We start from the raw sequence: 27,730 nt of genomic DNA on the forward strand, positions 1-27,730 counted from the left end.
TGTAAGAATTTGATTAATACAAAATCTGCTCAGTTTGCCTCTTTATTTTACAGCCAACAGTAGGGCAATACATAAATCATAGTGAAAAGCATTCAGGGGAAAATGTAGGACTTAGAGCTGGACTTTTGGGCATGATGCTCCTTTCATGAATCGTTTTTTAGATACACAGGTTCTGTGACTAAATTTCTCAGTCCCTGCTCCCAATCTATTTTTCTGTATTTCTCAGATTTTCTCTATTGTTCCTCAAATAGCCTGGTAGGTTCCTAGGACTTCCATGTGTTTATAGCCCCTCCTTTCTATGTAGTATCTTCTGTGGTACTTGCCACATTTTCCCAAGAGCTGCTGATATTAAACAAAGCTGGTCCCTGAGGCATTCCTTGACTTGAAAAATGTATGTTTTATCATAGATGTTGCTGCCACTTTCCCATAATATCAGAGTCCTCATGATTTTTTCCTATGAAAACTATTTATGAATATTTGTGTATATATAAGCACTTTAAAATTCCCTTGATAATCATTTTTAGAATATCTGTATTTTTACCTCCCATGTATTTTTGTATTCCTTCATTCAGTAGGAATTAGTTACTAAGTGCCTGTTATGTACAAATATGAACATTTATACCGATATTACAAGTCATTAAACCCAGCTGCTGCAAGCCTTATAGCACCAAGTAGAGATTTCAGAGTTAACCCAATCCTTCTAACTGTATATAAATACATATTTCTGCAAAATGTCTCTGCTTTGGTGATTTGTAAGGTTTGTAAGATTTCAGGTTCATGAAAGGACAAATAGTGGCTTTATTAGGTCCATGCTTATTTCTCTCTTCTCTCTCTCGTGGACAGCAGTCCTTAGGGTTCCAATCTATTTTATCAATTTTCCACCCTGTGACTTGGTGTAGGGGTAGCAACAATTCTTAAAACACAGCTTAGTAAGTACCAGCCTTAAATGATGAATGATGATATTTACAATATATCCATCTAAAAAGAGAATTGAATCCAAAATATATACAAAGAACCAACACTTCACTCAAGAAGATCTCCAAAAGGCCAATAAAAATATACAAAGATACTCAATATCATCAGTCATCTGAGAAATGGCAAAAATTTTAAAAAGCAGTAACACCAAATGTTGGGGAGTATGTGAAGCAACTGAAACAATTCCTGGTAGAATTATATCATCAGTTTGGACATTTGTTTTCCAGTACCTTCTAATGCTAAAAAATAAGCTCACCTTTGGATATACACCCAAGAGAAGTGAGTGCACATTGTTCACAACGAGGGACGGTGACGATAGGAGGCTTCACAACATCACCGTGAGTTTAGTTTCTGAAGACAGGCAAGTGTTCTCTAAGCAGACAAGCATGAAGTCATGGAGATAGAAGTCTCCCTGGTGTGTTGGGGGAACAGCAACAATTCCAAATAGCTGCAAAACATAAAAAGATTACAATTCCAGAAAGACACAAGACTGAAGGAGTAGGGTGTTGTAGAGCTTGCTACCTGCCAAGGGACATGTTCAGATTTGTCCGTGCAGTGAAATTATGGAGGCAGGCTACGTAACTGTCAGCAGGAAGCCAGGCAGTGTGGATGGTTGTCCCTTTACCTCTAGAATTGGCAAAATGGCAGCAAAGTACTTTTCTTATGTTCTAGAATGACATACATTATAAAGTGACCATCTAGCAAAGATTTACATGGCCTAGAAAATCTCTTGGACAGCTAGAGATTTCAAATGTCCTATCTAGAAATGTCACTGGTTTCACCAAATGTGCACAGGTTTTGTTTACCTTTAAATCATCCTCATTTCTTTCCAATGACCAAAGAAACAACACAGGTTTCAGATTGAGATGGTGACACAGGAGGACCCCAAATTCACCTCCTTCCATGGACACACCAAGACTACAGCTGTGGAATTTCTTCTTTCTTCTGAAGGAAACCCAAAAAATAGTGAAGCAAATCCCACAGATCAGGCAAATAAGAAACACACATCAAAGTGGATAGGAGGGGAAGTTCTGAGCCGAGAGGGCAATGTGAACTCACCCTCCTCCATGGGCACACCAAATTTGTACCTGTTTTGTAGAGCAGTCCCCCCTGAAGAAGCGAGGGCTGAATGAACAACTTTTGCATGAGAGAAGACCGAGAAGTCACATGGAGAATATCAAGAGAGAGGAAGGCCTGAAGGGAGCCCTCACCCTTGACATTATGAACTGAAGTGGGAAGAGATAGTACAAAGAGGCTGTGAGCTGATTCATCTGTCCTAGGGCCCAGAAAAAAAAGGCTGCAGTATAAAAGAGCAACTACAATAGAAAGGAGCTAGCACTCTAACCCAACCAAAAGGCAGGCGAGCTGCTGGAACTCTCGCTGGGTCTGAGGGGCAGGCAAGCCCCCTAAGCTCCCCCCACCCCCAAGCTTGACAGTATGGGTGGGAACAGGGTCCATGTGCCCTAGCCAGCCTAACTCCTCTGTGACCTCCAGGCCCCTAGCCCACAGCCTACCAGCTCTCCCACTGAGACGGCCCCAACACAGTGCTCAGCATTTAATACATCTCCAGCCCTTGCACGAAGGTGACACAGGCACAAGCAACTGGAAGCACTCCAGGCTCATACCACTTCAACTTCAGCCAGGGTAGCCCGGTACAGAGTGCTCTGTTCATCCAGCCTCAACTCTTACCACGCTGCCAGAGCACCGCAGGTGCATCATGCACTTGGAACTACCAGGGTGCCCTCTGCTGGACAGCCCCAGGACACCCTGGCTTGCACCCACTTCACCTTCAGCCATTTAACCAGGGCAGCCCCATCACAGAGCACCCGCCCATACAAGCCACAGCTCCAGCCAGCCAAAGTTCCCAGGCACACCCAGTCTACGCAGGGGATGACTCTACTCAAGACCATTCCTTCGAGTTTAGAAGTAGTTATTCTACCTAAAACGTGGAAAATCAAGCAATATGAGGAGACAGAGGAATAGGTTTCAAATAAAAGAACAAAACAAAAGAACCAAATGAAATGGATATAAGCACCATGCCTCAAAGGGTTTAAATAATGATACATGAAGATACTAACTGGCCTGGAGAGAAAAATGGAAGAACTCAATGAGAACCTCAACAAAGAGAAAATGTAAAAAAGAACCAGAGTTGAAAAATACACCAGAGGGAGACAACAGTAGATTAGCAGATGCAGAGGAAAGGATCAATGATCTGGAAGACATGGTACTGGAAAGCACTCATGCTGAACAGCAAAAAGAGGAAAGAATTTTGAAAAGTGAAATAGGTTAAAAATTGGAATTATAGGAGGGTCCCAAAAGAAAAAGAAAGGTGTAGAAAACTTACTTGAAGAAATAATTTAAAACATCACTAACCTAGGGAGGTAAATAGACATCCAAGTTCAAGAAACACAGCGAGTTCCAAACTAGACAACCCAAGGAGTTCGACACCATGACACATAATTAAAATATCAAAGGTTAAAGATCAAGAGAATTTTTAAAGTTGCAAGAAAGCAGCAAAAACTTACATATAAAGGATATCCCATAAGGCTGTGAACTAATTTTCAGCAGAAACTGAATGTATTATGCTATTCCCTTCTGGAATGCAAAAAGTTGGGACCAAAAAAAAAAAACTTGCAACCAAAAATGTTCTACCCAGCATGATTATCATTCAGAATTGAAGAGATTGTGAGTTTTCCATATAAATAAAAGTTAAAGGGGTACATCACCACTAAACCAGCCTTAAAAGAAATGTTAAAGGGATTTGTTGAAGTGGAAAAGGCCAGAAGTAGAAGAAATTATAAATAAAAAGATATAAAATATGACAGCATATACATAAAGTTCTTTCAGAATGTGTTTAAACTTAAGTGACCATCCACTTGATATGGACTACTGTGTACTTAAGCTCATAGTAATGATAAACCAAAAACCTGCAATAAGATAAAGAACAGAGAAAGCCAACCATAACACTACAGAAAGTCATCAATTACAAGGAAAGAGACCAAGAAAAAAATGAACAAAAAACTACAAAAACAATCAAAGTAATAAAGTGGCATTACAAAATGTTTTAAAGTAATTATTGACACATGTTCTTAATGTTTATGTTTTGAGAGACAGAATGAGTGTGTCAGTGGGGGAGGGCAGGGAGAGAGGGAGTCACAGAATCCAAAGCAGGTTCTAGGCTCTGAGCTGTCAGCACAGAGCCTGGCACAGGGCTCAAATTCACAAACCGTGAGATCATGACCTGAGCTGAAGTTGGACACTTAATCCACTGAGCCACCCAGGCGCCCCAATAATTACTTTAAATGCAAATAATCTAAATGCTTCACTCAAAAAAACATAGGATGCCAGAATAGATTAAAAAAAAAACAAACAAAAGAACAAGACCCATCATTATGCTGCCTACAAAGGACTCACTTCAGGTCTAAAGACACCTAAAGGCTGTAAGTGAAACGATGGAAAAACATATTCCATGCCAAAAAACAGGGTAACAATACTTACAGATAATCTTTTGTTTTAAAGAAGGGCATTACATAAAGAATCAATCCAACAAGAGTGTACAATAATTGTAAATATCTATGTACCTAATATTGGAGCATCCAAATACATAAAGCAACTATAACATAAAGAGAAAAATTGACAGAGGAATAGTAGGGAACTTTACCACCCTACATATATCAATGAATAATAGATCATGCATGCAGAAAATAGGGAAACAGTGTCTTTGAATGACACATTAGACCAGATGGACTTAACAGATATAAACAGAACACCCCACCGAAAAACAACAGAGTAACATTATTTTCAAATATTCCACAAGATAAATCACATGATAGGCCAAAAAACAAATTTCAGCAAATCAGTAAAAAGATGCTGTGAAGCATCTTTTTCCACCATAACAGTATGAAAAGTAGAAATCAACCACGGAAAAAAAAATATTTGGAAGCTAAACAACATGCTACTAAAAAAAACAAAAAATGAAGGAGTCAATGAGGAAAGCAAAGAGGAAACAAACAAAAAATGCATGGAAACAAATGAATACACAATGGTCCAAAATCTTTGGGACACAACAAGACAGTTCTAAGAGGAATTTATAGTGATTCAGACCTATCTCAAGAAATAAGAAAAATCTCAAATAAACTAACCTTAAACTAAGGGAACTAGAAAAATATTAGAGCCCCAAGGTTAGTAGAAAGAATGAAATAATAAAGATCAGAACAGAAATAAATAGGGACTGAATAGAAAAACAGAAAAGATCAATGAAACCAAGAGCTGGTTCCTTAAAATATAAACAAAATTGACAAGCCTTTGGCCAAACTCAAAAGAAAAAAAGAGAGGTCCCAAATAAAATCAGGAACAGAAGTAAAAACCAACACCACAGAAATGCAAAGGTTATAAGAGACCACCACAAAAAAAAGTTATATGCCAACTAATAGAACAACCCAGGAGAAACAGGAAAAAGAAAATCTGAATGAACCGATTACTAGTAACAAAATTGAACTGGTAATCAAAACATTCCCAACAAACAAAAGTCCAGTACCAGATGGATTCACAGGTGAATCTACCCAACACTTAAGGAAGAACTAATACCTATTTGCAAGGTATTCCAATAAAAAAGCTCCCAAATATGTTCTACAAGGCCAGTATTGTCCTGATACCAAAACCAGACAGGGACACTAATGAAAAAAAGAAATCTATAGGCCAATATCTTTGACAAGCACAGATGTAAAAATCCTCAACAAAATCCTAACACCCTGCATTCAGCAGTACATTAAAAGCATCATTCCCCCTACGTGGGATTCATTCGAGGACGCTTGCACGGTTTGATATTAGCATATCAATCAACATGATCCACCACATTAACAAAACTAGGAATAAAAATCATATGATCATCTCAATAGATGCAGAAAAGATGTGACAAAATTCAACGTTCATTCATAATAAAAACTCAACAAAGCAGGTTTAGAGGAAACATACCTCAACGTAATAAAAACCATATATGACAAACCCACAGCTAACATGCTACCATGAAAACCTGAGAACTCTTTCTCTGAGATCAGGAACAAGACAAAGATGTCCACTTTGCCTCATTTATTTAAAATAGAACTGAAAGTCCTAGCCACAGCAATAAGAAAAATGAAGTCATCCAAATTGGTAATGAAGAAGTTAAACTGTCACTACTTGCAGATGACATGATACTATACATAGAAAATCCTAGAGATTCCACCAAGGAAACTATTAGAAGTAATAAATGAATTCAATGAGGTGGTAGGATACAAAATGAATACACAGAAACTGGTTTTGTTTCTATACACTAATAAAGTAGCAGAAAATTTAAGAAAATTCTATTTATAACTTCATAAAAAACAATACATACCTGCACCCTGAAAACTATAAAACATTGGTGAAAGAAATTGAAAACAACACAAATGGAAAGCTATTCCATGCTCCTGGATTAGAAAAATAAAATATTCATACTACCCAAAGCAATCTACAAATTCAGTGCATTCCCTATCAAAATCCAACAGCATTTTTCACAGAACCAGAAAAAATGATCCTAATATTTGTATGGAATCACAAAAACCCTGAATAACCAAAGTAATCTTGAGAAAGAACAAAGCTATACTGATCAAAACAGGATGGTTCTTGCACAAAAATAGTCACACAGATTAATTGAACAGAATAAAGAACCCAGAAATAAGCCCACATTTATTGGGTCAATTAATCTCAACAAGAGAGGCAAGAATATACAACAAGGAAAAGACAGTCTCCAACAGATGGTGCTGGAGAAATTGGACATCTTTCTTACACCACTCACAAAAGTAAACTCAAAATGGATTAAGAACCTGAATGGGAGACCTGAAACTTCTAGAAGAAACATGGGCAGTAATCTACTGAACATGGGCCTTGGCAACATTTTTCTAGATGTGTCTCCTAGAGCAAGGGAAACAAAAGCAAAAATAAACTATTGGGACTACACCAAAAATTAAGAGCTTTTGCACAGCAAAAGAAACTATCAACAAAATGGAAAGGCAACCTACAGAATGAGAAAAGAGATTTGCAAATGATGTATCTGATAAGGAGTTAATATCCAAAATATATAAAAACCTTACACAACTCAGCATCGGAAAAATAATCTGATTTTAAAATGGGCAGAGGATCTGAATGGACATTTCTCCAAAGAAAAAGATGGCCAAGAGACACATAAAAAGATGCTCAACATCACTAATCACCAAGACAATGCAAATCAAAACCACAATGAAATATCAACACCTATCAGAATAGCTAGTTTCAAAATGACAAGAAATAACCATTGGCAAGAATATGAAGAAAAGGGAACCCTATGCACTGCTGTTGGGAATATAAATTGGTATACGCACTGTGGAAAACAGTATGGAAGTGCCTAAAAAAATTAAAAGCAAATATCATATCCAGTAATTCCACTACTACTTATTTAGCCAAAGGAAACAAAAACGCTAATTCAAAAAGATACATGCACCCTTATGTTTAGTGTAGCATTAGTCAAGGTATGGAAGCAACCCAAGTATCTGTTGATAGATGAATGGATAAAGAAGTTACGTGTGTGCACATATACACACATGCATACATACACACAATGGAGTATTAGCCATAAGAAAGGATAAGATTGGCATTTGTAACATGAATGGACCTAGAAGGCATTATGCTAAGTAAAATAATATGAAAGAAAAAACAGAGAACAAACTGATGGTTGCCAGAGGGGAGGAGAGTGGGAGATACAGGCTTCCTGTTAGGGAATGAGTAAGTCATGTGAATGAAAGGTACAGGATAGGGAGGGAACATAGTCAATGTTATTGTAAATAGTGTCGTGTGGTGACAGATGGTAGCTACAATTGAGGTGAGCATAGGGTAATGTATGGACTTGTTGAATCACTGTGTTGTATACTTGTAACTAATGTAATGTTGTGTGTCAACTCTACTCCAGTTAGAAACATAATTGGTCGGAGACCCAGTCTCACAATGAATCTCAGCCCTGGCAAGGTAACCCACCATCAAGAAGGATCTCACAACTCAGAATCTCTCTCTGTGGAGTAAAGGCTTTGCACTCCTCTTGTGGTACTGCAACTTCTAAGGCCTAAACCTGAGAGAGAGAGTCCCCAAAACACCTAGCTTTGAAAACCATGGACCTCATGTCCACGAGACCCACAAGGCTCTAGTGATCTGAGAAATAGGTTTTTTAAATTTTTTATTATAAAAATAAAGTTTGAGAGAGACAGGAACAGCATGAGTAGGGGAGGGGCAGAGAGAGATAGAAGCCCAGGTAGGCTCTGCACTGTCAGCGCAGAGCCTGACATAGGGCTCAAACTCACAAAACCATGAGATCATGACTTGAGCCAAAACTGAGAATCAGACACTTAACTGACTGAGCCCTGGGCACCCTGAGAAATAGTTCTTAAAGGGCTATACAGTGCCCTGATTTTTGCAGCTCTCATCCAGGGGACACTCCTTGGCTGCTCACTTTAGTGTCCAGGGGCCTTACAGGCTCCACAGGACTATAACAAATTGAAAAACAGTTCTTAACCAGTTATACTGCAGGGCACAGCAAAGAAGCCTCAGACTGAAATCCTCTATAAAAGAAGCTTGGTAGCTTATCTTTATAGCTGTGGCCTGTGAGACATGCTTTTATTTAAATGCTTGTATAGGAGCTAACTACAGTCCTCTCCAGAGACAGAGAAGGCTGGTGCCCATCCTTGTGCTCTCCATCTTCACACTTTTCTCTTCTGGGCCCCAGTTTGCCAGTGTCTCCAAGAAAGGAGCTTTTATATTTTTGGGTGCCCTAGGTTTTGTAGCTGCCACCCTGAGAAAACATTCCTTGATGGCTTGGCAGTGGTGTCCAGCCGGGCTTGTGTTCACAGATTCAGGGAGATGGTAGCAAACAAAGAGATGGTTCTTAACTGGCTATCATCCCAGAGCTTAGTGTAGAGGGAGCAGACAATAATGCCCGTCACCCAGTCTTCCCCTGAAAGAGGTATATTTGCATACCTTAAAATTTGCTGCCTGAGGTTCTTGCTTTCCATCAGCCTGAATCTAGGTGCTGACTGAGATCCTTCCTTTAGGACACTCACAGGTCTTAGAGCACCCTCAATTGTTTGGAGCAATTAGGACTAAAATGGGCTGCTTGGACAAACAAAGGTTTTGAGATAAAATGAAGAGCTAGAGCAAGGATGAATAATAATAGTTTCATCTCCTACAAGATTCTACTCTTTCAGGCTGGAAAGTGTGGCTCTTTTCTCTAGTGCATAGCAGCCAACACAGAAAAATCAAAGAAAATGAACAAACTAAAGAAGGTTTTCCAAATGAAACAATGATAAGTGATACCTGAGGTCAGGAGAAAATGGATGAACAAAGGGATAATTTCAACAAAAAGAAAATATAAGTACCACATAAGTCATAGAGTTGAAGAACAATAATTGAACTGAAAAATGAACTGGAGGGGTTCAACAACAGACTAGGTAGATTCAGCAGAAGAAAGGATCAGTAAACTCCAAGACAAAGCATTGGAAACTCCTCCAATTAGACCAGCAAAAATGAAAAGAAGAACAAGAGTGAAAATAGCTTAAGGAACTTATGGGGCACTACCAAGTTAACTAACATTCATATTATAAGGATCCCCCGAGGGAGAAGAGAGAAGGAAGCAGAAAATCTGACAAAATAATGGATGAAAACATTCCTAACCTGGGGAAGGAAACAGACATCCATACCCAAGAAGTCCAGAGAGTTTCAACGAAGAGGAACCCAAAGAGACCCATAAGACACACTATAATTAAAGTGTTAAAAGTTAAAGACCAGGAGAGAATCATAAAAGCAGAAAAACAACTTCTTACTTACAAGGGAACCCTATAAGACTGTCACTGGATGTTTCAGCAGCATCTCTGCAGGTCACAAGTATATGGCACGATATATTCAAAGTGCTGAAAGGAAAAGAAGAAACTGCCAACAAAGAGTACTGGGTGAAGCTGTCCTTCAGTTGAAGAGGGGAGAGTTTTTCACACAATCAAAGGCTAGAGTTTGTCACCACTAAACCAGTCTTACAAGAAATGCTGAGGGGACTATATTTAGTTGGAACGAAAGGATGTTAATCAGTAACAGGAAAACATAAAAGTGTAAATCCCACTGGTAAAAGTAAATATATAGTAAAATTCAGAAAAAAATCTAGTTTTGTAAAGGTGATGGTTTCATCATTTATGATGCTAGTTATAAGACAAAGTAGTAGAAATAATTATAACTATAATAATTTGTTATTGCATACACAGGATAAAATGATATAAATTATGACATCAAAACAAAAATGGGGTGGAGCATAAAAATTTAGAATGTTAGGATGTATGTGTTCAAACTTAAGTTGTTATTACATTAAAATAGACTACAGTATGTAAGTTGTTGTTTTGTAAACCTCATGGTACCCCAAAGCAAAAGCTTATGGTATATACACACAAGGTAAAGAGAAAGGAATCTAAGCACACCACCACAGAAAATCATTAAGTCATAAAGGAAGCAAGAGATCAAGAAAAGAAAGGGATTATAAAACAAAACAGTTTAACACAATGACAATAAGTACATACCTGTTTATAATGACTTTTATGCATATGGGGGCACCTGGGTGGTTCAGTTGGTTAAGCATCTGACTCTTGATTTCAGCTCAGGTCATGATCTCATGGTTCACGAGTTCAAGCCCTGCATTGGGCTCCATGCTGACAGTATGGAGCCTGCTTGGGATTCTCTGTCTCCCTCTATCTCTGCCCCTCCCTTCCTTGCTCTCTGTCTCTAGCAAAATAAATAAATGTAAATGGGCTAAATTCTCCCCTCAAAAGACAAATGGCTGAATGAATTTTAAAAACATGTATATATACAAGAAGTATCTGTGTACTACCTACAAGATACTTCCAGACAGAAAGTAAAGGGATAGAAAAAGACTTTCCATATAAATAGAAATGGAAAGAAAGCAGAGGTAAGCTATAATTATATCAGATAAAATAGACTTTAAGAAAGACTATAATAAGAGACAAAGGTTATATTATGATAAAGGGGTACCCAGCAAGAAGATATAACATTTGAAAATGGCTTTGCATCTAACATAGTAGCACATAAATATATAAATATTAACAAGTATAGATACAGATAATACAATATTTATAGGGGATTTTAATGCCTCACTTTCATTGAGAGATCATCCAGACAAAAAATCAATAAGAAAACAACAGCCTTAAAATATACATTAAACCAGAAGACTTAACAGGTATATACAGAAGATTTTATACAAAGCAACAGACTATACGGTCTTCTCAATTGTGCATGGAGCATTCACCAGGGTGGATCTATGTTAAGTCATAAAACAAGTCTTAATAAATTTGAGAAGTTTTAAATGATGTGAAATATCTTTTCTAACTACAAGGGTAGAAATCATCTATTACAAGAAAAAACTGGAAAATTCACAGGTATGTTAAGATTAAACAGTGTACTCCTGAATAAACACATTAAAGAAAAAAATAAAAGGAAAAAATTGTAAATACCTTGAGACAAATGAAAATTCCACATACCAGAATGTGGGATATAGCAAAAGTGTCTTCTTTTGCTTCTTCTTCTGTGACAAAAATTCATAGAGATAAATGCCTACATCAAGAGACCACAAAGAGCTCAAATAAATAACCTAACTTTACACCCCAGAGAATTAGAAAAAGAACAAATAAAACCCAAATTTAGTAGAAAGGAGATAATAAAAAGATCAATGAACCTGAAAAAAAGATAAAAAGAATTGACAAACCATTAGTTAGACTCATCACAAAAAATTAAGGACTCAAAAAAAATCAAATGAAAGAAGAGATGTTAAAATGAGTACCACAGAAGAAATGGATCATAGAAGACTTCTATGAAAAATTATATGCCAGGGCACATACACGACTCAGTCAGGTAAGCATCCAACTTCAGCTCAGGTCATGATCTCAGTTTGTGAGTTTGAGCCCAACATTGGGCTTTCTCTCTGCTGTCAGCATGAAGCCTATGTCAGATTCTCTGTCTCCCTCTCTCTCTACCCATCCCCTGCACTCTCTATCAAAAATAAACATTTTTTAATTTAAAAAAAGAAGAAATGGATAAATTCTCAGAAACATAAAATCTACTAAGACTAAATCATGAAGAAATAGAAAATCTGAACAAACCAATTACTAGTAAGGAATAATATATTCCAATAATCAAAAACTTCCCAACAGAAGTCCAGGACCAGATGTCTTCACTGGTGAATTCTACCAAATATTTAAAGTTGAATTAATGCCAATCCTTCTCAAACTTATCCAAAAAGTAAGAGTAGAGGGAACACTCCCAAATTCATTTTATGAGGCCAGCATTGCCTTGATACCAAAACCAGACAAGCATGCCACAAGAAAATTACAAGTCAACATCCCTGATGAACACACATGGAAAAATCCTCAACAAAATACTATTACCAACTGAATTGAACAATACATTAAAAGGATTATACACCATGATCAAGTGGGATTTATTCCAGGGATGCAAGGATGGTTCAACATCTGCACATCAGTGTAACAGACCACATTACCAAAATGAAGGATAAAAATTGTATGGTCATTCCAGTAGATCAGAAAGAGCATCTGAAAAAATTCCACATTTACAATGAAAACTCTGGGTACAGAAGAAACACACCTCAACATAATAAAGGCATATGTATAACAGTTAAACTCACAGCTGACATCATACACAGTGGTAAAACTGAAAACTTTTCTTCTAAGACCAGAAACAAAACAAAGATTCCCACTCTCCCCACTTTTATCCAATATAATATTGCAAGCCTTGGAGCAATTAAACAAGACAAGGAAATTGCAAAGAAAAAAGTAAAACTGTCACAATTTGTGGATGATATACTATAAATAGAAAACCCTTAAGCCTATACTAAAAAACAAAAATAAAAACAAAACCTGTTAAAACTAATGAATTCAGTAATATTGCAGAATACAATATCAATATATACAAATCTGTTGCTTTTCTATACACTAATAATGAACTATCAGAAAGAGAAATTAACAATACCATTTATAATTTCATCAAAAGAGTAGAATACCTAAAATAAATTTAACCAAGTTGAAAGACCTATACATTGAAAATCATAAGACATTGATGAAGGAAACTAAAGAAGACAGAATGGGAAGGTATTTCATGCTCATGGTTTGGGAGGAAAGGATCAGTATTGTAAAAAATGTCCATACATTGCCCTAAAGCAATCTTCGTATTCAGTGCAAATCTTATCAAAATCTCAGTGGTATTTTTCATAGACCTAAACAAATAATCCTGAAATTTGTATGGGACCACCAAGGATCATGACTAGTCAAAGCAATCTTAAGAAAGAACAACAGAGCGGGACGCATCACACTTCTTGATTTCAAACTATATTACAAAGCTATAGTAATAAAAACAGTATGATATTGGCATGAAAACAGGCACATAGAGTCATGGAACAGAATAGGGAGCCCAGAAACAAACTCACACCTATGTGGCTGGTTAATTTACAACAGTGGGGCCACAAATGTACAATGCAGGAAGGGCCGTTTCCAGTCACTGGACCTGGGAATACTAGATAGCCACATGCAAAAGAATGAAACTGGACCACTCTTTTATACCACACATGAAATCGATCTCAAAATGGATTAAATGCTTGAACATAATAACTGAAATGATAAAATCCCTAGAAGAAGACAGGTGGTAAGCTGCTTGACACTGGTCTTGGGGATGATTTTTTGGATTTGACACCAAAAGGAAAGGCAGCGGAAGCAAAAATAAACAGGCTGCAAACTAGAAGTCCTCTGCATAGCAAAGAAAACCAACCATCAAACAAAGTGAAAAGGCAGCCTACTGAGTGGAAGAAAATATTTGCAAATATGTATCTGAGAAGGGGTTAATATCCAGATAGATTTTTAAAAATTCACCTCAGTAGCAAATAAACAAAGAATGTTATTAAAAAATAGGCAGAGATTCTGAGTGGGGATGTTTCTATAGGAGGCATTCAGATGGCCAGCAGGTACATCCTGTGGGGCTCAACATCACTGATCACCAGGGACATGCAAATCAAAACCACAAACGCCATATAACACCTCACCCCAATCAGAATGGCTGTTATCAAACAGACAAGGAACAGCATGTTCCCTAGGATGAGGAGCAAAGGCTGTGGAATGTAAATTGTTGCAGCCACTGAGGAAAACATTATGGAGAGTCCTCAAAAACTAAAAATAGAATTACCATGTGATCTAGCAATTCCACTTGAAAGTGTTCATCCAAAGAAAATGAAAACAGTGATGCAAAAAGATATTTACAGCCCCTCCCATGTCCACTACAGCATTGCTGAAGAGCCACGGTACAGAGGCCACCTCTGTGCCCACCAGTGGAGGAACATATGAAGAAAATTTATTTTTTCAGCCATAAAGAAAGGAAATCTCATCACTTGTAATGACATAGAAGACCTCCAAGGCAGTCTGCTAAGCAAAATAAGTCAAAGAAAGACAGGTACCATATGATCTTACTTATATGTGAAATTAAAAAACAAAAACAAAAAACCTCATAGATACAAAGAACTGACTGGTGGTTGTCAGAATTGGGAGTGAAGCTGTTCATAAGGTGTGAATGTTCAATTATCGACTAAGCCCTGGGGATGTAACGCAGCTTGATGACTGTAGTTAACAACACTGGGCTGTGCATTGGAAGCGGCTAAGAGAGCAGACTGAAAGTTCTCATTACAAGAAAAAAAAGTCAGCGATCTGTGGTGATGGATGAGCTAGGCTAATTTCACAATGTATATAAACATCGAATAATTATGTTGTACACCTGGAGCTAATGTTATGTATCAACTATATTTCAATAAGAATTGTTTCGGTAAGATAATTTTCAAACACTTTAAAATCTTTTAAATAATTTTTAAAACATAGGCTTTGCCTTTGGGTATCACTTTTAGCAGCTACATGAAAACTTCCCAAAGGACAGTGAAAAGAGAAAGAAGATGTGTTTTCCTTTAGTACAAAAATCTTATTTCTCATGTGACCCCACTGCCCAATTTCCTTGAGTTGCCCCCAAGTTTTATTATTAGTCCCTGGGTTAAAAGCTCTATTGTTGGCTCATCACATAGCATACAAAGCCACACTAGTTGTGTTTGTGCAAGGACACAACACGAGGAAAAGACCTTTCTCAGAAAGAGGGGGTGTGAGGATGAGCGTGAACTGCAGTGTGACACTGCCCAGGGTCCCTGGGCCAGGGACAGAATCACCGTCCCTGGGGAATCCACCCAGGGAATGACCCTACTGACACCCAGATCCTGGGAGAAGACGCCTCGGCTCAGACTCCTTTGCCGCCCTGCCTGCAAACTGTGCTCAAAGTTGCAGGAGAAGCTTTCTGGGTTCATTACTGCCATTCCAAGTTTTTGATGATTTCAGAGACACAACCCGATCTCCCAGCTAGCTGCCTTAAGCAGATTCATCTATCTAATGCGATCCTGATCCATAAACAGCAAAGGGGAGAACCGCTGGCTTCCAGTGAGTCAGCTAGCCTGCACTGCTTCAAAGAGAAAGGAAGGTGACCCCAAGGAACATTGTTGCTGTCACAGAAAGCAGCCCTCAGAGCTGAAAACCAGGGCAGAGAAAGGCTTCCACGGAAGGAGGCTACGCAGGGTATTGTTTCAACTCTGGAAAGGACACCTGGGAAAGAGTTTCCTGAAACATCTCCAAAGACCCATTCTCAGCCCCTGGTGTTCCTGGTCGAGAGAGACAAGCCACAAGAGAGGCCGGAAACAGAGCTACGGCCAGGAGAAGGGCACAGCAGACAAGAGCCTGCTTTTTCTGTGCAGAGCTGGAGCGCACCACCAGATAGGCTGCACACACATCCCCCATGTGCTCAGCCCGAGAGCTGGGGTGTGCAGGCTCGCAGCCACCCTCCTGCACCCCCCTGGCCCCCACCTGCCCAGCTGGCCCTTCCACGGTGCACCTGGGCGCCCCTCCGGTGACAAACCTCGGGTGCCTCCTCTATTCAGAGCGGCATAATTAGGGTTTATCTGAACTCCTGCATTCATAATGGAGTAAAAATAAGAGCAGTGTTGACAATACCTGCAAAGCCATCAAGTGTTCCTCCTCCGCCAGTCGTTCCCGGTCCCAAGTCAAATTTATCACCACTCTGTCCCTGACAGTGAAGGACTGAGATGTCTCCTAGCAGTTTCTTCCTTAGGAACTTGGCCTTCTGCTTCTCAGGCAGTAATATTCAGAGGCCTCCTTTTTCAAGCAGATTAAGAACACAGACATGCTGGCCCAGAGTGTGCTCCTCGAGTAAGGCTCCAAAGACGGAAGTTCTAGGGTGGTGCATACTTACAAGGAAGGAAATCCATTGGGGCACCCAGGGGAATGGGCCCTGGTAGACATGTTAATTAATAAACACTGCCTCTCCCCTCCCAAAGCATCCTCCATACCCAAGGTCTTCCTTCTCTAAAGAGCGTCACGATTTATTGTCTCTTGCTTGGCCAAACTCCAGTGATTAAGAAAATCAGTTTGTCTCTCCAACGGCCACCTAGCTGTGACACCTCTTCAGCACTCTGCCTTCAGAGGCTGCCCCTCTACCCCTCCCAAAGGTAGGGCTCCTCATGCTTTCACTTCCCCTAGGTGTCAGGCACTGGACACAGCACGTGTGAGCAGAATGTCCCTCGTGCTAGAGCCGCACAGTGTAGAGTCAGAAGGGCTGGGTGGAAATCTAGGAGATGCCGGAGCACAGAGCAGCGTGAGTGGGTCATACCCGGGCAGGGAGCGGCTTGACTCGGTGTCTTCCTTGCCCTTTTCACCTAGGTACCTTGTGCACATAAAAGCTGGGGCTGCTCCAAACTGAAATGTCATGGTGAGGACGGCCTTGAGGGGTGCTATCTTTAGAAGACTCATACTGAACCCACTTAGAATCTGTACTAAAAGCATTTTGCATCATGTTCTTCAAGCATCAATAACTCAGACCATCAGAAATCTCCTTAATTGCTGCTTTCACCTTTAGTTCCTTAAGCTACCCTCAGCTGAATGACTTGGGAATTTTAACATGCTGTCCAGAGCCTGGAGGGCAGGACTGGCATCAGCGGGACAAAGGTAGGCACACATCCACCCTCCAGAATGTAGAGACTGAGAATTAAGGAGAGGATCAGGAAGGCTGGACAGAAAATCCATACAAAATCCTATCTGAATTGATGTTTAAGAAACTCATGCGAGCAACTGAAAATCTGGCTTATTTGTAATGAATATTAAAAAGTGAAAGACTACGGCAGTGTCTTCCAAGTGCTCTTTCTGCCACCAGACTTGCCCCTGCCCCCATCCAGTCCTTCTCTCCTTTACCCTGCCACCACAGACTTGGCCATGCCACCATCTTGCTTTCAAGCCTTTGGGTTTTGAAGTGCAGGTGCCTTATACATCCACATGATTTGGGGCCCACCACAAGACTCCCCTCACCTCTCGGAGCTCACCTCTTGGCTTTGGTTCATGCCTTGAGCCTCCAATCAGGTTGCTTTTGTGCTGCACTGTGCTTCTATTCCACACCTGTTGCCCCCGGTTGGCAAGCACATCTCCACATCTAAGACTGCATCTGAGTATGACTTACGGAGCAAGCCTTCTCTACCTTTCCCCGTGCTGCCTCACCCCTTTGTTAACTCATCCTCTCCCTCCTCTGTGCCCTGACATGGCCCATTATTGCCATTCACTTTATCATCAGAGCTCACTTTATTACACTTCAACACCGTATTGTTAATTATTGGGAGCTAAGACTACTTCTTACTGAAAATTATCTGTGCCTGGCCCTCCAGACCTTTTTCACACCAAAGAGCACATAGAAAATGATAATAATATTTATATAATGCAAAAGGCTGCTGGTGAAAGAGATCAGTATCTCAGCGCACCTTTATAACCCATTCAAACTTAAACACAGCAGTGAGGAAGCTTGCACAAAGGACCTCAGTTAATACTGACTGAAAGAGTCAGTCAGTCTGTCTGTAAGGTTAAGAGATACCAGGCCCCTGGGTGGCTCAGTTGTTAAGCATCTGACTCTTGATTTTGGCTCAGGTCATGATCTCACATGTCCGTGGTATCAAGCCCCACATCAGGGCAGATCCTGCTTGGGATTCTTTCTCTCCTTCTGTGCCCCTCCCTCACTTGCATATGCTTCTCTCTCTCAAATTTAAAAACTTTTTAAAAAGATTGCAGTATCTGTAATTAGGCAGAGATCTTAGAAATCAATGAAAGGAATGGTTATATATTTTAAAAACTTCAACAGTTAAGACTTCAACATAAAGCTAAGTGTGTAGACTTCTTACCCAGGTCGTCAAGGTCTCCTTGACCAATATGGCACCAGACTGCATTTGCAACTTTATCTTCCATCACTGCTTTTCATGCACCTGGACTCTAATCAAGCCAAACTGCTCAATACCCTTCTGCAAGTTCCTTGCTTACCTGCCAACAGTCAGCCTCTGGGTTGGCCTCTCTCCAGAACAGCCTCCTCTCCACTCATGCCATCCACCAGGAGAACAGCTGCCCATCTCAGGGCTCACCTTTAGGGCCACCTCCACACAAGGCTCCTCTGCTCCTACTGGGCAGGCATGGTCTCACACTCATAGACAAATACTGTGCCTGTCATCACAGTCCCTTTCTTGTGTGACCAATTTCTTTTTATCTCTTGTCCTTTCAATGGAATATAAGTTTCATGTGGTCAAAGACTGTGTCTCATCGTAGTCCTCCTTCCTTTACCTGTAACAGATACACGATAGACGTATATTACATTCAACTGTATTTCCCAAGTGGCTGTGGGGAGACTCCATTCTCACTGAATAGGGAGGCAAGGGTGTTTGCTGTGTAGGGAAGGGCGCTGTCTCACAGCCTGCTGGGTACCAGGAAATACCCCTTACTGTAAACCATGCTCCTAGTCCTTATTCCAAGGACTCATAAATCAGATTATCCTATACTGAATAGAGCCAGACCTACGGTTCCCAGAGCCACCATTTCATGGAAACTTTGCATAGTAAGGTTGGCCCAAGGCTTGGGCACTAGGCTAAGCCAGAGGGAGAATTGGAGAGAAGCAGACCCAAGTGGGAATGTGCGCTGGGAAGAGGTCCCCAGTTCTGTGGGGCAGAAGCAGGTTCCTGGTGCACCACAGGGAGGGTGGAGACATAGCACAACAGGGTAAGGTGTTAAAGGCAGAGAGACTGCTTATCCAAGCTCTGTGGGGCATCCGAGGTGCCAGACAGTAGTCACCAGCCCTCCTTCCTGTCCACAAAGTGTGCAGAAGATCAGTGGCCCCAGATGGCAAATACATAAATGCTAATTTCCTGATAGCCCCTCTCTCATCATAGATTTACTGCCCTGAGCCAGTAAATCTGGACAGGTCCTAGCAGTCACACACGTACTGGCATCAAACCCTGTGTTTTCTAATCTGAGATGGTCTGTGATACCTAACCACCCCCCGCCCCCAGCCCCATCGCCCTCTTTCCATCAGTTACATCCAAATAGCTGTGCTCTGATTAGAGACAAACACACCCTCCAAACATTCTGTTTGCACTTGCTGGTAATTCTTATCTCCCTTGTCATGAGCAGCCAGGCTCTCACTCTTGTTGCTAATTCTCTGAGCCTGTGCCCCTCCATGAGCACTGGAAGTAGTTACTCCCTGCATGGCAAGGGGCTGCATCCCTTCCCAGGTTGAGAGAGCGCTCCTCAGGCTGAGAAGTCTGACCCACACTGTCCCAAGCTCTGCTACCTCTGTCTTCACTTTAGAGTTTGGAAAATGAAATCCCTAGTCATGTTTCATGGCCATGACCCTGCTGGAATTTTCCGGTTACCAGTAAGTTTGTTTCCTGATGTATTTAACATCCTCACCCCCAGAGGACCCCAGTCCTCCGCTAACCTGGTGTGCCCTCTTCCCCTGCAGGCGCAGAGGGTGCACAAGAAGTGTCCTAAACCCGGCAGAACTCAGGCCTCATCAGAGCAGAAGTCTCACGCGGCGCTGGCCCCCAGCACCACGGCTCCCAGCGGCACACCTGGCGGCAGCCAGCAGCCCCTGCCGGGCAGTTCGGGCCCAGGCCCTGGCCACACGGGCCTGCCTCCTGGGCAGCGGCAGGAATTTGCCAGACGAGCCAGCAGCCCTCCCAGCCTTCCCTGGTCCTTCCAGAGAAGCAAGTCCTTGTTTTGTTTGCCCACAGGAGACCCCTCCCCGGGCTCCTCAGCTCTACCACAGTGGTTCTCGAACACAGGCGATCCGGGGCACAGGGCATCGGAGTGGAGGCACGGCTGCCTCCCCTCCATCGATGACTTGGAGGGGGCCCAGGAGACAGACGTGGACACGGGCCTCCACCTGTCCTCCTCGGACCTCTCGGTGGTCTCAGCGTATTCCGCACCCAGCAGGTTCTGCAGCACCCTGGAAGCAGCCCTCCCCTCTGAAAGATGCGGCGGCCCCTGGTCCAAGCCCAGGGGTTCCAGAGAAGGACCGCTGCCCACTGGAGGTGGGGTGACCACGGAGACCTCCTGGGCTTCCCTCCCTTTCTTCACCAAAGGGCCTTCCGGCTCCTCTGCCACGGCTACTGCGGCTGCTGCCGGCACCCCCTCGCTCACAGAGTCCTCACCGGAGTTTCCCAGGGGTGATCCCAGCGCCGAGCACACTGGCAGGGACGCCCCACCGCCCGCCGTGTTGGCTGGACCCGCGGACAGTGATATGGAGGAATTCTTCATCTGAACACTCCCTGCTCTTGCTTTCCAGACACACTGGCTCAGGTCCTCCTGGCCCCGCCGGGGTCTGCACCCCCGCCCGCGTTCTCGGCCCGCTCCCTGCGGCGTGTCCGGGGTCTGCCTCACGGGTTCTCAGCACACTGACCACACCGCACACGCTTACCTGAGAGGGGGCAGATTTCTGGAGACTCAGCGGAAGAGTACTAGCACTTTTATGCAGATAAATTTTCAAGCTTCTTTTGTAAGATTTTTGTGAATACTCAGTTCCTTTTGAGATATGGTCTGGTGCACTTAATACAATTTAAATGCTTCATATAATTATTTGAAATGAAAAGAAAACCTAGTCAGCCAGAGCTGATTTGGCAATTTTTCACGCTGTGAAGGAAAAACCAAGCCAAAATGTTGAATGTGGGGAAGATACTAAGTAACCTGTAGGAGAGATTAGTGCACGATAAGGTACAGTACAACTTACTAGATTCTGCATACACACTTGCATTACCGGGGACCAGTGGCCCTAAGAATTTCCAGGAAGTGCTGGTAGTTGAAAAACTCAGCTCGATAAAACCGTAAACAGCTATCAGACTACGGTAGTGCCTCACTTTGATGCCATGCAACATCGGAAAATCTGGACTTATGCAAAAGTAGATAATATATTTTAGAAGGATTTATCCTGAGTAACAGACTCTTATATGATTTGAGTTCCAAAAATCCAGATTTGCATCCACTTTTCCAATGGCACCTTCACTGTAACAAGTAGAGTCCACAGAAGACCACTCCACTGCCTGGATTTATTTGGATCACTAAGGAATTACTCCCTGGAGTTTCAAAGCAATAGCGTATTAGTCATAAGGGTAGGTAGTCTTAAGATTCTTCAATTTTGAAACCCACAATCTAAGGGCTATGTATATACGTCTCTATATAAAGGACAGGAGCCACATTTTATACCACTTTTTCCAATAAACATACATTGTCACACACCCTAATCTTTTCATTTTTAAATACTTTGTTACATTTTTTAAGTGGCATTTCGATTGCACAGATTAAAAAATGCCCCCATCTTCTCCAAATGGCAAGCTTTATAGGAAATGGCACCCTGGACAAACACTGTTTCATGGCTAGCCTTCCATGAGTGCATAGAAGCCTTAATTGAAGCCAGAGCTCTAGCCTAACCTTAGCCTTTTCTGCCTGTTACCTGCTTCCTTCGAGCTTGAATGGTAGTTAAATCTCACCTTTCTCTCTCCAGTAAGGGTATGTTTACAATTCCAGACTCAGCAGTGCCAAGTGCCGCCACCGGGGGCAGTGCCGAGCTGTGCCTGGGTGCTACTCACCTTTGAGACCAATGGTAATGGATTGATTTGCCTTGCTCGGTTCCTAGTCTGGTGCTTTTTGCCTACATGACTCGTAGCCCAGCTCTCACCTCTCTGGAAGTGCCCACACCAGTCCAGACATAGCCTCAGAAGCCTCTTCCACACTGTCCTCCAGGCTGCCATTAAGCCTTTGCCGTCCCTGTAATGAGAACCCTCCGATCCTGTCCCAAACATCCTGGATATTCCTGGCCTCCAAAATTAGAATATTATCCATTATAACTAAATAAAAACATGATCTCTTCTAATGCTGAGCCAGGAATGAGCAAGCTTTTTTTCTAGAAAGGGCTAAATAATAAACATATTAGGTTTTTGCCAGCCATTTGGTTTCTGTTGCAACTACTCAGCTCTGTCATCACAGTGTGAAAGCAGCCATGGAAGATATGTAAGTGAATGGGCGTGGCTGAGTTCCAATAAAGCTTTATTTACAAGAACAGGCATAACCCTCACCCTAGACTGAGGTCGATGTACAGTCTCAGGCACAGTCATCAATAAAGCATCTAAGTCTGCAGTCCTCTCATGCTGTGGGGTCCTCACGTCACACCAGTGACTACAGAACCACAGGGCTCAGAGCAGTGAGGGACTTCTTTCTGCTGAGATGGTTCCTAGAAAGCCACGAGCTGACTACCTCCCGTCTGGAAATGTGACTCATGGCAGCTGAGGATGAAAAACAACATGCTAACATTAGGGAAGAGAAAAATAACTCAGGTGTTGATGCAGCCTCTAAGGAACAGGAGGCCCGCTCATGAGTAGCAAACATCAATGAGGCATAAATAAGTGGACCAACTGCCAAGTGATGGCTCCTCCTGGCTTCACCCCTACCAGTACCCTTGTTTAATATACTTGCATGCACCCCTAGGATTGCTTTGGAGCCCAACCCTGATGCTTTCCGGTCCAACCCCTTCTCAGTGACCCACCCTCAGCACAGTCCAGTCTACCAAATTCAGCAACCCTGAAGGATGTCAGTGACACCATTTAAAGGCAGGAAATGCAAGATTCCCCCATAATGCAGGGGGAGCACTGAGGGAAGCCGCCACAGACCACATTCAAGCATCCGCCTTCCTGCCCAGGCTGCGGGCAGTAGTGGCAGTACACCCTGTGCAGAAGCATGTCACAGAGAGAGATTGACAAAGCCCTGGCTTCAACCTCTGGCTGTATGCTAGCATTTTCCTCCTCCAGGAAGTCTCCGGACGCCCACTGGGGGATCCTGACTCGGGTTACTTTTGTTGTGATAGGTACTGGCATACTGCAAATGCTCAATAAATTTGTTCAATTAAAAAAACATGAGGCTGTTTCAAATTATTTCCCTCCTGGATTAGGCTTTGTGGTGTAGGAAATCAACACCTTAAACTTAGTTTTTTGTCACTTAATGGAACCCAATCCCTCTTGACCTAATACCTCCCCCCAGCATTGTGCAGACAGTTGGGCGTGGTGCTTCTAAGTGTCCTGGTCTAGTTCATAATCCATTTCTTATCTCTTTTCAAAAAAAAAAAAAAAGACTCCCCAAATTACTGCTTATGGTCTTACCATGGCCTATGCCTAGTATATGCTATAAAGATCAAATGTTTCTTAGGTAGTTCCTAACTGGCCTGCCAAGTGCTACAGAAATCATCTTGGGTCACCCATGGGGGTGGGTTGGTGAGCCACCAAAGATACTGTTGTGACAGGAGGACTGACACGTGGTTGTACAAAATGGATTACAGTACTGGGCATTCTTTGAGCCCTGTGACCCAGGGACAGCGGGTCACATGGAAGTCAGTTGGACTGCACTGTCTAGTAGGTTCCAGGCAAGACCACATGTTTACTTTTATCGGGAAGACCACATAAATCAGGAGAAATACAGGAATCTTCCTATCCCCCTGCGGGCTTACTGTAGATGAATGAATTCTTCAATTCATCAAGTAAGAAACACCTCAGTAGATTCAGAATTCCTGGGAGAGATTTTTAAGGGCAAATAAAACTAAACCGTGAAGAGCTTTGTCCTCCCAAACTCCCAGAAAGGTATGAACAAGCCATTGTGGTCAATGATCTCAAGTCTGGGTTTCAGGGGAGCAGCTAGGAGAGCTGAAGAGTCCTCTTCCCCCTCCCTGCCCGCCACGTCACTCCATGTTTCTGGCCTCAACACAGATTCCTCTTATGATTTATAGGGTTCTGTTTCTCTTTAATTCCCTGGAAATACAATTGATCAGATACAGCAGAACTTGAGAAAAGTAACATGAGAAATTGACTTTACGTTATACAGACGGATTCAGGAGTCAAGAACCTGAATTTAAAGATTTTTTATATAATTAAACTCTTCCAAGTCTTACTGAAGACTTTTTCCTAGTCTTGGGCATGGAAGTCTAGATACAAAATGTCTTTAAATCACACAATTTGAGTGAATAATGGAAGAAATATCAATGGTAATGGTGGCACACTTAGGTCTTTTTAATAATTTTTCTAGAGATGTAGAACTATTGTCCAATTATGTGCCCGAAATTAAGATCAGTATATCCATTTCAGACAGAAGTCACCAGAGTATTTGGTGAAGCTGAAAAGGCCGCTTCTCTATGTCCCTATGACACACACTTCCTAAACTCTCTGTGATGAGGGTCCCATTTCCAGTTGCCTAAGATGGCATAGAAAAAATGATGAGGCACAGGCCCCAACCAGCCTGGTCCAGGTGAAGACTGTTGCAACCACCCCATTATCTGAAACACTGGTCTTGTAAGTGAAGCATCTGAATGAAACCAGCAAGGCTTCCTTAGGTCAGCCTTGCCCAATCTCTAGAACAAAACCCAGAGCATTTTGGACAGGAGCAACTCCACATGTTTGTGTCACAGTCCAAGAAAAGGCCTAATGAACAAAATCCTTTAAGCCAACTCACCTCGCTAGATGGCTGTGGGAAAGCGTTGGTGCCACCTGCTGGCTGCCTTGCCCAGGAGGGCCAGCAACCACCCTTTTCATTGAAGACCACTCCACCCAGATGAATAAGGAGGAAGCATTTCACTTCCCTTTATTATTCTGCACTTAATTATTTTATTTCTACAATGTATCATGGCAACTGAAGTCATAATGACTGAAGACAATGCAAATAGAAGTAGGAAATCAGGGCTAAGGGAAAAAGAGTCCATAAATACACCAACCATAAAGAAAAACCTAACTGCTATGGATGACTCCCAGAAGCCAAAACAAAAAGGAAAACATGAAATGCCTGATTCTCATGTAGGATTTGGAAATCTAGAGACATTGTCTTACGTTCACCGTAATTTCAGTTGCCTCGATGTTATTCCTCAATGGGAGTCAAGTTTTTCTTAGCACAAATTTCTAAAATCACTTTCTCAGGATGGGATTTCCAGGAGTGATTTGCTCTCAAGGGTTACTAGTTTGGTCCAAGGTGATAGCTTTCTTGATTGAAGGATGGAATTTACAAGACCCGTAGGAGCAGACAAAGCAAGGGGCTTTGGCTGAGCCTCCCTAGACATCTCCAGCCACACTGAGAGGAGAGGGAAATTTGGCCCTCAGCAGAAAGCCTGAAGGCTGGCTTCCTCCACTCCTGAGACCAAATCTGTAGTTTGGCAAGTAGAGGGCAGGTGGTGAGGCTGACATCCCACTGAGAAAGCCAAGGCACCTACCTACAGTTTTAGCCTGCATGCGTAGAGTCCACATCTACTCGAGTCCCCTCTGCAGCCTCATCCATGCTCTCTGGTTCCAAAGTCCACTCGATTCTCTACCCTCTCCCTATTAAGAGATGTTTCTGGCACTTGCCCTTCCAGATAAGTTATAAATCCCCTCAGCACACTTCCCTGAGCTTCCTAAGAATTGATAGGAACTGAGGTCCCCACATCCTTCTTCATTGCTCAGAGTAGATTCACTTATTCATCCAACAAGCATTTACTGAGCTCCACTATGTGTCAGGCTGGATGCTGGGGACCTAGGACTGAATGAGAGAGACATCGTCTCTCACTCATGGAACCAACCCCTACTACCATCATTAATGTGTCGGTTTTATAGTCCCGCTGATCGCTCTGATGGAATTAACCTCTGCTGCAGTACATACAGGTTCAGCTTTTGGCCTCAAGCCCTGGCTTCCAATTCTGACCATCACCAACTGTGTGATGTGAGGGCGAGTTATTTCACTGCCCTGGGCCTCAGTTTCACCATCTGTAAGATACGGACAGCAATACCTACCTTGGGAGATAATTAGGAGACTTAAATTGTGTAATTTGCATGAAAGCCCCGCAGTGCCTATAGCACAGCAGGTATTGAACAAAGGCTGTTTCTTTCCTCCTCCGCTGGTGCTGCGGAATGGCACTGTTCTCCCCACCCCCACCCTCCTCCACCACCACCCCCTCCCCCACCCAGCTCCAGGCTCATGTTCCCTAGTGCAGGGAGCACAGCCGAGAACTGGCTTCCAAGTGCCTTCTACAACACAAGTTCCACTGTCACCTCGCCACCATCTCTCTGGACACAATTCCAGGCGACAGGAAAGCACCTGTCCATCATCACATCCTCAGCTTTCTGGCTTCTCTCTTTCCTCCATCTCAGGCCACTGCCAGCAAACCCAGACCTTGTGTTTGTTCCCACCTGCCGCTGCTGCATCTCCCAGATCTCCAGCTGAGCTTCCCTTTGTAACCTCAACCCCTCAAGCCTATGAAACCCATTGTGCCTTCCCTCTTCTCTCCTTTGGTGCCACGGGCCGTGTGGCACCCGCAGGCTCCCCTCTGTCCTGCCAGCCGCAGCTGCCCCACCACTCCAGGGGGCTCACCCCATCCACCCCACCATCCTCGCTGCTTGGCCAGCTTCCACACAACTCACAGGCTCCAACCATCCACACCTGCTCTGACTTCCCAACTGCCCCTCCCCTGCCTGGGTTTGCACTGCTCTCAGCAGCAAGCCTGCCCCCTATGCAGCCAGGACCAGAACTGCCCACCGTCCCCTTGGCCTCCCTCCTTATCACATGCCATGACTGTCATCAGGGAGGACACAGGACAATGCTAACAGGTAGAATGGATTGACTACCAGGTCCTCTGCCCTTGGACACGGGTTGAAGACCGGAAATGCAGTCCGGCACCACAGAGGAAGCAGACTGTTCAGCAAGGAGAGTCCTGGTCATATTTCCACTCCAACAGGTATGTTCCACTTCCTGCCAAATGGGCCTCCTGTGCCCCATACTCGTAAATCACCCCGCTCCAGCAGCTCTGGAATTCTCCTTGGCCATAACATCAAGTGGCAGTCTGGGCCTACGATGATCACCTGAGCTGACTATGTGGACCTGCAGGGACCCCTTTGCTTCTTCTGTCAGCGTCTGAGCTCACAGCCCAGTCCCGGACTTCCCAGGAGTGATTCCCTGTCCAGCTTCACCTTTGGGCCATTGCCGGATCAGGTGAACTGGTGGCAGCTAGGGAGGCAGGTGCCCCTGGGTGCCTGGCAGCAGACTCAGGATGGTGACTCTGCCTGGTCGCAGTCCTGCTCTGGCTCTAGCCAGGTCCTAGCTCTGCCAGACCTTGCCTCTCTCACACATTTGGTCCCACTCTTTCCTATAGGCCAGACCGGAACTCTCGGCTTCCTGCTACACACCCCACATAGACACATCTGGTTCTGAAATCAGTGTGACTCACACCCAGTGAGCACCACACTCACATACCAGGCAAGACC

General features: G+C 42.9%; 1 protein-coding gene across 3 annotated transcripts in view; it reads left to right on the forward strand.

Moving 5' to 3' along the window:
- Positions 1 to 27,730, forward strand: part of FAM124A (family with sequence similarity 124 member A) — a 131,467-nt gene that overhangs the window by 85,099 nt on the left and 18,638 nt on the right. For 2 of the 3 annotated variants that reach the window (XM_029936813.1, XM_029936815.1), the window contains one exon: positions 19,936 to 23,375. The exons of the other annotated variant lie outside the window; for it this stretch is intronic. In XM_029936813.1, the coding sequence (XP_029792673.1) occupies positions 19,936 to 20,736 (801 nt within the window). In that variant the 3' untranslated portion in view covers positions 20,737 to 23,375. Of the gene's footprint in view, positions 1 to 19,935; positions 23,376 to 27,730 lie in introns of those variants that run through there. 3 annotated transcript variants of the gene reach the window in all.

This window comes from Suricata suricatta, chromosome 4, assembly GCF_006229205.1.
Source record: "Suricata suricatta isolate VVHF042 chromosome 4, meerkat_22Aug2017_6uvM2_HiC, whole genome shotgun sequence".
In the NCBI taxonomy this organism is placed as follows: Eukaryota; Metazoa; Chordata; class Mammalia; order Carnivora; family Herpestidae; genus Suricata; species Suricata suricatta.